Source organism: Phaenicophaeus curvirostris, chromosome 13 (assembly GCF_032191515.1).
Source record: "Phaenicophaeus curvirostris isolate KB17595 chromosome 13, BPBGC_Pcur_1.0, whole genome shotgun sequence".
NCBI lineage: Eukaryota > Metazoa > Chordata > Aves > Cuculiformes > Cuculidae > Phaenicophaeus > Phaenicophaeus curvirostris.
The window spans coordinates 1,308,266-1,317,625 of NC_091404.1; the positions used below are offsets into that span (position 1 = coordinate 1,308,266).

Genomic DNA, 9,360 nt, shown 5'->3' on the forward strand with positions numbered 1-9,360 from the left:
GAACACAGTGTGTACGCAGAGTGCAGGGATAGGACCTCAGCTGGCACCCTGCATCCAGTTCTAGAGTCCTCAGCACAGGAAGGACATGGAGCTGTTGGAGCGTGTCCAGAGGAGGCCACAGAGATGATCCGAGGGCTGGAGCACCTGCCATATGAGGACAGGCTGGGAGAGTTGGGGGTGTTCAGCCTGGAGAAGAGCAGGCTCTGGGGAGACCTTAGAGCAACCTTCCAGTACCTGAAGGGGGCTCCAGGAAAGCTGGGGAGAGGCTCTTGATCAGGGAGCGCAGGGAGAGGATGAGGGGAATGCTTTTCAGCTGAAAAGGGGGAGATGAGATGAGATGAGATCTTAGGGAGAAATGTTTTGGTGTGAGGGTGGGGAGGCCCTGGCCCAGGTTGCCCAGAGCAGGGGTGGCTGCCCCATCCCTGGAGGGGTTCAAGGCCAGGCTGGATGAGGTTTGGAGCCCCCTGATCCAGTGGGAGGTGTCCCTGCCCATGGCAGGGGGGTGGGACTGGATGGGCTTTGAGGTCCCTTCCAACACAAACCAGTTCATGGTTCTATGTACTGCAGTCTCCAAGTGCTGCTGGTGATTCCTGAGGGCCTTTGGATATGGATTGCAGAATATTGTTATTCTGTAACAGTTCTTGGCCCCTGCTAACCAGTCCACAAGATAAAACCAAGGAAGGCAAAGGAAATGCTTACTTCTTCAAGATCTTTTCCTTGGTAGAAGTCCTGAACATCCATGTTCCCAGGGCTGCCCTTCCCTTTCCTCTCCTTTGGAGGGGAGGCATTTCTCCAGGGGAGGTCCTCTTCTAACAGTGCCAGGCATTTCCTAGAGAAAGCATGACTTGCACCTTTTTTCTGTCAATTCCTGAAAAGTGTGGTTACCAGCTTAGAAGTTTTCTTAAAACTGTGCAGTCACAAGGTCCATGAATTGTTCAATGTGTTGCTCCAGTTCCCCCAGGGTCCATGAATGAAGACGTGGGCCTGTAGCAGACTGCAGAGTCCCACCCAACCACTTTTGAGACAGATCTATACTCTCAAATGCTCCATAAAGACTTGGATTGTTTACGATGCCAAGCTAAAAGGCTGTTGATTTTAGTTATTCACCTCTGCCATTTCCGACATCTAGAAATGAAAATGATCAGATATATGTGGAAGGGTGCTCTTAGTAGGGAACTTATCCTTGGAAGACCCAGATGTCTCTTCATTTCAGAAGAAAAGAAATTCTGTCCTAAGAATGCTTTGTTTGTAGGCTTTTGTGCTTTAGGCATGCCAAGGAAAGTATTTAAAGCACAGCCTCTTCCTCTGGATTTCTCACTCTTGAAGCTATCACAGTCCTTTAAGAAGCTGCCTCTTTGCCACAAGAAAGGCAGCTATTCTTTGTCTGTAGTATTTTTAATAGAATCAGAGAATCCTTTAGTTGGAAAAGACCTTTGAGATCATTGAGTCCAACCATCCCTGTCCACCACTGAAACATCTCCAAGCACCTTGTCTGCCCATCTTTTAAATCCCTCCAGGAATGGGGACTCCACCACTGCCTGGGCAGCCATTCCAATGCCTGAGAACCTTTTCAGGGAAGAAAGTTTTCCTGGTATCCAACTTAAACCTCTGGTGCATCTTGAGACCATTTCCACTTGTCCTGTCATTGGCTACCAGGGAGAAGAGACCAATGCCCACCTTGCTACAACCTTCTTTTAGGCAGCTGTAGTCAGCGATGAGGTCTCCCATCAGCCTCCTCTTCTCCAGGCTAAACAGCCCCAGGGCCCTCAGCTGTTCCCACAATCCCTGTTCTCCAGCCCCTTCCTCAGCTCTGTTCCCTTCTCTGGACATGCTTTAGCCCCTCAAGGTCTTTCCTGCACTGAGGGGCCCAAAACTGAACCCAGGATTCGAGGTGCGGCCTCACCAGCGCTGAGTCCAGGGGGTCAACTCCTTCCCTGCTCCTGCTGGCCACCCCATGGCTGATCCCAGCCAGGAGGCTGTTGGCCTTCTTGGCCACCTGGGCCACTGCTGGCTCGTGTTCAGCCACTGTCAACCAGTGCCCCCTGGTCCTTCTCTGCCAGGCAGTTTCCCAGCTGTTCTTCCCCAAGCCTGTAGTGTTGGAAAGTGAAGCTATTACTCCTTTTGATTTATCACCAGTTCCCATTTGGATCTCTCTGATAAACAAGGAAGGAAAACTGTGTGTGGTTTTGTGGGTAGGAGAGTTTGGCTCTCTTTGGTTATTAGAGCACGCTGAGTTCTTGGTTACCCAAGTACTCATACTTGGCTTCTAGTACCTCCTCATGTCCTGCTCATCCTTTCCTCTTGGAGATTCTCGTATGGGATTTGTAGAGTGTGGAACCTGCTGCCCTCTAGGAGACCCACTGCCAACATACAAGTTATTTAGAAATATACCATATGGTTTTTCATGTGCCCTAATGCCTGAAGAGAAATGGCGGCGGGGGGGGGGGCGTATCTTGGGAAAGTAAGAGGATTGAGTTTGATTAATTAGCTGCTTGTTTCTTATTTCCATTCTTCAACATCATGTCTTCCCACAGTTCTGTCCTCCACCTTTCTCGGCAAAAGGAAAGGGATTATCTTTTTCAGCAAGGAAACCATCACCAACTCTTCTGGTGTTTCTTGGAGAGCTGGGGGGTGTTGGGATGCCCTCAGTCGTGGGAGGTCTCCGCTCACAGGGGCTGGGCCAGACACTTGGCTAATGGGGACTGCGCTGCTTTTCCTGCTCCTGGACCTTAGTCGAGCTCTTCAAAGTATTTCTTCATTTGTGGGTGGAAAAAGACCACCTTCTCTGTTAAGCACGTCCTGCCTCTTCCAGTGGGACTTCACACTAAATCCTGGTCACTGTGGATGCATCTCTACTGGCTTTGTCATTCACATGGTGCCGTCTGTCAGGTTTGAGGGGGAACAGTTTTCAGCTGCAAGAGGGGAGATTGAGATGAGATCTTGGGGAGAAATGTTTTGCTGTGAGGGTGGGGAGACCCTGGTCCAAGTTGCCCAGAGAAGCCATGGCTGCCCCATCCCTGGAGGGGTTCAAGGCCAGGTTGGATGGGGCTTAGAACCCCTGATCCAGTGGGAGGTGTCCCTGCCCATGGCAGGGGGTGGAATGGGATGGGCTTTGAAGTCCCTTCCAACCCAAACTATCCCATGATTCTATGACACTGCATGAGTTGGCTCAGAAGAGCAAGATGCCCAAACCTGAGACAAGGGCCTGGTTTCTTTACGATGGTGTTTACTGAGTGTTTTGAAGTGGGCCCTTTTGGCTCAGTTACCTTCAGCAGCCACCTCAGGTCACCTGGAGCAGACACTGCAGCACAGCAAGGTACCTGGTTCTGCTCCAGAGTAGCCGAGGTTCTCTTGGCTGTCACAGGCACTGAACCAGCTCAGCAGAGAGAGGTTCTCATCCTTCAATGCTTTAGAGACTCCCTTTCCATCAGACCCACCAGCTGAAGCACAAAACACTGCATTTCCCTCAGGGTGGAGAAGAAATCCCAGGTCCCTGCTCGATCTGTTTCTATATTTTGAGGCAGGAATGTTGTCCACACTTTCCTTTAGGTCTGCAAATCTCTAGAGGCTAAAAAGATAATGAGAAGCCAAGGGTGTGGGATCTCTGAGGTCTGAACATGGTAAAGTCATCAGCATCTTCCACTTCGTGCTGCTGTAGTTCCAGACACGAAGTCCCGCTCCAGGGTTTTGTTCTACGCCTGGGACTAGCATTGTTGTGCCCGATTGTCTCCCCATTACTCTGTGGTGGGACAGGATGTTCCTGTTCTGGCCGCAGCCTTCGCTTGGGCTGACGGGCCGGGCTGAGTGAGAAGAGTTTTCAAGGTAGACATTGGACCAGAATATTGCCACATTAAATGCATTTTAATTCTTTCTTCCTGGGTTGCTCAAGAAATCTGATTTCTTTCAGTGACGGCATCTGAGCTGCGATATTGGACCAATATTCATGTCACAGACTGGTGTCCTTGTCTTCAAAACAATGAGTTTTGAAGATTTAAGCACCCTGGGTTTTTTTCTATTTCTTAGGCATTTTTTCCTTGGCAAGACTAAGAACTAGCTCCATTTATCCTGAGACCCTGTTTGAGCCTATGTCTCCGTCATCTGCTGTTGTTCCTCTATTAAAATAACATGTTTGCTGGAAGCTGCCTCTATTCGCAGAGCAGTATGGTGCGTGGAGCTTTCATGCAGCACACCATCAGATTTCTTTTTGCAGCTTTTTCTCTCGTGCGTGGTGGTGAACTTTTGCGTGATTGGTTTATTTGCTCACCAGCACATTTGGTCTGACTTCTCTCTGTAGAATTTTGACTCTATATTCTGGAACTTTCTGGAGTTACCCTGTGTTACGTCAGCAGGACAAAACCACTCTGCAAACTCAGGACTGTTCACACCTCTTCAATAATAAAATCCAGGCAGCAAGCTGTTTTTCAACGGGTGCTTTTCACATTGGTGAATAGTAAATTTAACAGGTTTTAAATAGTTTATGGATCAAGTGTGCTATTCTCAGTCTCCTATGGAAACAAATCCTGCTGGAGCTCAGATGTGTCCTGGAACAGCAAGCTTTATGGCAGAAATCTGCGGGGCCGATGCTCTGAAGTTGCACTTGTTGTTGTTTAGTCCTGTTCGTCTCTAGATCTGCTGCACGGTTTGGTGACACAGCCTTGCCGTCCCGATTTAGACACGGTTGCTGGCACACAGCTCTCAATAACCTGCCGAGAGTGGGATCTGGGTGGAGAAGCAGAGCACGATGCCTTCCTTTATAGGATCCGTGCAGACAAAGCATCTCGTGCACCCACCTGCTTCCTCTCGGATGCACGTTCCTCCAAGTTGAGGGCAGCTGTGCTGGCAAAGGAGAGGGAGTGAGGCCATTTCAGGGAAAGCCTGGGGGTGGGCGTGTTGTTGATGCAGGAAAAGACCCCTAGTCCTTGTGTGGGATCAGTGTAAACCCAAAGGCTGCTGCTATAACATGAGGGGTTCTTTCTACCTAACGAGGTCACCGTGTGGGGTCTCGCTGTGCAAAGCAGCCAGTGTTTCAGAGTTTCTCAGAGACGAGGGGCTGGTGGGAGAGCAGAAGGCCCTGGGACTTGGCTCTTGCAGTTGCTGTGGCGCTGTGGAAGGTGCATGTGACGTCCAGCTGGGCAGAGCTTCCCCAGGGAGCAAAGAGCACAGGCTGGTGTGGAACTGGCAGCAGCACAGACGGCTGTTTTGCTTGTTGCAGAGGGCAAGGACACCATTGGATGCGATCTTCTGCTCAACCCTCCAGGAAGTTCAGACCAGGAGGAAGAAGAGCAAGAAGCAGACAACTTCATGTTTGAGTTTTCAGACAAGCCACTGCTTCCCAGCTATAACCTCCAAGTGTCAGTCTCCCGGGGGTGAGTATCTCAAAAGGGGCTCCAGGAAAGCTGGGGAGGGGCTCTTGGTCAGGGAGTGCAGGGAGAGGATGAGAGGCAACATTTTTCAGCTGACAAAGGGGAGATTGCGATGAGATCTCAGGAAGAAATGTTTTGCTGTGAGGGTGGGGAGGCCCTGGCCCAGGTGGCTGCCCCACCCCTGGAGGGGTTCAAGGCCAGGTTGGATGGGGCTTGGAGCCCCTGATCCAGGGGGAGGTGTCCCTGCCCATGACAGGGGGTGGAACTGGATGGGCTTTGAAGTCCCTTCCAACCCAAACCATTCTATGATTCAATGATCTTTTCCCGGAGCAGAGAGCTTTTTGGTGACATTAACGCTGTGGTGGGTGGGGAGCTCACAGAATGGAGCCCTGGGGCTTGTGAGGGTAGCAGCAGTACAAGAAAGCCTTAGGCTGCCCTCCAGGTGAGGGATAATACAGGATGTTCACATACGGAAGAGTCCTGCCTGCCTGAGAAACTTCGAGAGCCGAAGCTGGCTATGCGCTAAGGAGACGAACTGTGTAGAGTTGCACCAATGTCCTGGAGATCTCAAAGTGCTCCCCCAAAGGTGGAGATACCTTTATCCCTGTTCTGCAGGCAGAGAGACAGAGAAATAGTTGTTGCAGCTTTCCTGGGAGAAGCAAATTGCTGCTGCTGAGTCAGTAACATGCTCTCGTGGCACACTCCCTATCACGCACTGTCTCACAATGAAGCATCGCTTAGACTCTTGCTTGGAAAAATATGAACACAGAAACCATACTTTTGTAAGCCCCAAGTAAGAGAAGCCAGTGGAAGATACAGAGTTAGATGGAATTTGTTTGACTAATGGGGACACGAAGTTGATGAAGGGTTTAGAGGGGAAGCTGTGTGAGGAGCAGCTGAAGTAACTTGGTCTGCTCAGCCTGGAGGAGGCTGAAGGGAGACCTGATGGTGCTTTGCAGCTTCCTCACCAGGGGAGGAGGAGCAGCAGGCACTGAGCTCTTCTCTCTCATTGGCCACCGATGACAGGACCTGGGGGAATGGCAGGAAGATGCCAGAGGAGGGTGAGGTTGGACATGAGGACAAGGTTCTTCCCCAGAGGGTGGTGGAGCCCTGGAACAGCTCCCAGGGAAGCAGTCCCAGCACCGAGCCTGACAATATTGCAGAAGCCGTTGGCCAAGGCCCTCAGCCCCACAGTGTGAATGTTGGGGTGTCCTGTGCAGGGACAGGAGTTGGACTTGATAGTCTTTGTGGGTCCCTTCCAACTCAGGACATGCTATGGTTCTCAGGTCCACCTCTGAGGTGGTCACCTTGGCCTCTTAGTGCCTTCAGCAAAGACTTGACAGCAGAACTTACCTAAACACGGGCAGGAGTGCACGTCAGGCTGAGATGAATCACTGGGTGCGGCTGCTCAGCTCTCCAGAGCTTGCAGGGGGAACCTGCGAGGGGGATAGTGACCCCAGGGCCACCCAGTCCCAGCCTGGGACTCACTGGGTGATGGCTGGTGCAGTGCAAAGCCTGGGCAGCCCTTCTGTCCCTCCTTCCTTGGCCTTGTCCCCCGGAGTTAACAAAGGAGAAAGACTGAGGGACTAGAGGCGAGGGAGACCTGCAAGGACAGACCCCTCTGGTTTCAGAAGGGACAGGTTTAAGAAAGGACTTGTTTTAAATCAAACCTGAGAAGCAGCGCGGGTACAGCCAGAAGGAGAGATGGTTTTGCCAGCTGCCCGGTGCCGGCTCTCCTGCACATGGTGGTCACAGCCCTGACGTCCCGTTCACAGGCAGAAGCACCTCAGTCATTTCGGCTCCTTCAGGTTGAGAGCAGTTGGTGTCTCTCAAGTAGCTTTTCTCCTTCCAGCTGGGATTAGGGATGGGGGTGGAAGGCAGGACCTTGCCAGAGCACAGTCAGCGCCAGGAGCTGTGCAGCTCTCAGGGTCCCGCTGCCCATGTTCCTGCAGCGCTTTGGCTCTGCGAGAGCCGGGGAGGCACCGCTGCAAGGCAGAGACCAAACCCTGTTGTGTCTCTGCGCCTGTCCGGACCCTGGGCAAGGATGGACATCAGCGGCAGCGCCACGTCGAGGGGAGGGCCAGCGTGTGGTGAGGAGGGCAGACACTCAGCCCCTAACCTGCTATCCTTATCTTCACAGGCCCTGCAACTGGTTCCTCTTCTCCGACGTGCTCAAGCGGCTGAAGCTGTCCTCCCGCATATTCCAGGCCCGCTTCCCGCACTTTGAGATCGCCACGCTGCCCACGGCGGAGTTCCAGCGCCAGGTCTCTCTCAGCCAGGTGCTGGCGCAGGAGGAGGTGCCCCAGAGCCCCGAGCCGGCGCCAGGTGCTGCAGAGACAGTGGAGCTGGTGCACTATGAGCCCGAGCTGCTGCAGCTGCTGGGTTCGTCGGTGGAGTACGAGGCCTGGAGCAGCTGACCGGGACGGATCGTTCCCTGCATCACAAGGCAATAATAAGGACCAACGGGAAGCAGCCCTCTCGGCGCCAGCAGCAGGGACCCGAGTCATTGGGCAGCCGGTTCTCCTCTCCACAGGGTCTCCTCCAGCCTGGGAGAGAGGACCCTTCCCTCCAAGGACTTCCCAGGGTCCCCTTGGGTGCAGCCACCAGCCCCGGGCAGCCACGGCGGGTGAGGAAGCCGCCCTTTCCACGGGGCTGCGGGAGCCAGAGCTCTTGGGGCAGCAGTAGCTCTGGCTCCATTGAAGTGAGGGGTGGCGGGCGCCGCCGCCCCTCCCTGCCTGCCCCCCCTGGAACTGCGCCTCTCTGTTTGCCCTCCCCTCCCAACGTCTTCCATAGTATTTATTTAATTAGTATTTAATTTGTAATGTTTCCTTTTGGGTTTGCTGAGTCTGTATCACTGTGACGGTGAGCTCCAGGCGCGGGGATGAGGGCTTCCCTCTCCCACGCTCCCCTGGCCCAGCCAGCCCTGGGCTCTGGCCCCTCGCCGGAGACCCTGGGGACAGTCACGTCCCTTCCCTGCAGAGCTGGCTTCTCCAGCCCCGCTGCTCCATCGCCCACCCGCCTCCCTCCTGCATCTCCTTCGTGCCCCCAGCGCACCCCACGCTCGTCCCCCCACCCCGGGGGCTCCAGCCGCTGCAGCCCCCGCCTCGCCCCGCTCCCCGTGTCCCTCCTGCGTACCAGGAGCCAGAGCGAGCGGGCACGGCGCCCACCGCAGGGCTGCTCTGCTCCCAGGAGCTGGTACAGTTTTATTGTACAGGTGCTAACAGGACTGAGGACGGGACAATCTCCTGCGCCACAGCGGGAGCGGCGGGTGGAGTTTTTTTGTTGGTTCGTTTTTCCTTTGTGTTGTGTTTCTTCCCAGTCAGGGCAGGAGTTTTCCCCCTTTCCCGCGGGCTCCCGGCCTCCGCTCCGGGGGCCAGGCAGCACCTTGTTTAAGCCGAGGGTTTTTTGCCTTTGGGTGTGTATTCTGGTTGCTCTTTCTGATTTCTGTTTTATTATAAGCAGCGACAGGCTGTGGTGTCAAAAACACTGATGTACAGAAAAAACCTGCATCAGGCCCCCTGGCTCCTGCCTCTTCTTGCTTGGCCCGGCTTGGATGCTCGCTGCGGGCAGGATTCCTTGCAGGATGGGATGGGGAGAGCGAGGCTGCTGGCTCGGAGCTGCCCCGCACAGCGCCAGGGCTGGGCACGGGGCCTCAGTTGGTCCCAAGGGCTTCGTGCCCGGGGTAGCCATGGAGCAGAGGGACAGCATGGAGCCCGGAAAGCTGCTGGGGAGGCTCTGCCCCTCCTCCCAGCACACGGGCACCAGCGCTGGACCCAGGGAAGCTCTGTGGCCAAGCCCAGCTGTGCCCAAGCGCCACCACCAGTGAGCGGCAGGCGGTCCAGGTCCTGGGGCAGCTGCTCCTGGGGGAGCCGAGGAGGCTGACGCAGCCCCAGACACGCAGAGCTGGTTCACAAAGCAGTTTTAATGCTTGTGGCATCATCCTGCACCTGCTTCTGCCTCAATCCCAGCAGCCCGGGGAGGGGCTGTTCCTCCCAGG

The 9,360-nt window shown here is 54.3% G+C and overlaps 1 protein-coding gene across 1 annotated transcript in view; it reads left to right on the forward strand.

The window, feature by feature from the left end:
- The window catches only part of BCORL1 (BCL6 corepressor like 1), a 32,887-nt gene extending 24,008 nt beyond the window's left edge, over positions 1-8,879 (forward strand). The window contains exons 13-14 of the mRNA XM_069867768.1: positions 5,213-5,366; positions 7,504-8,879. Coding sequence (XP_069723869.1) covers positions 5,213-5,366; positions 7,504-7,780 — 431 coding nt within the window. The 3' untranslated portion in view covers positions 7,781-8,879. The remainder of the gene's footprint in view (positions 1-5,212; positions 5,367-7,503) is intronic.
- Positions 8,880-9,360: the final 481 nt, after the last annotated feature.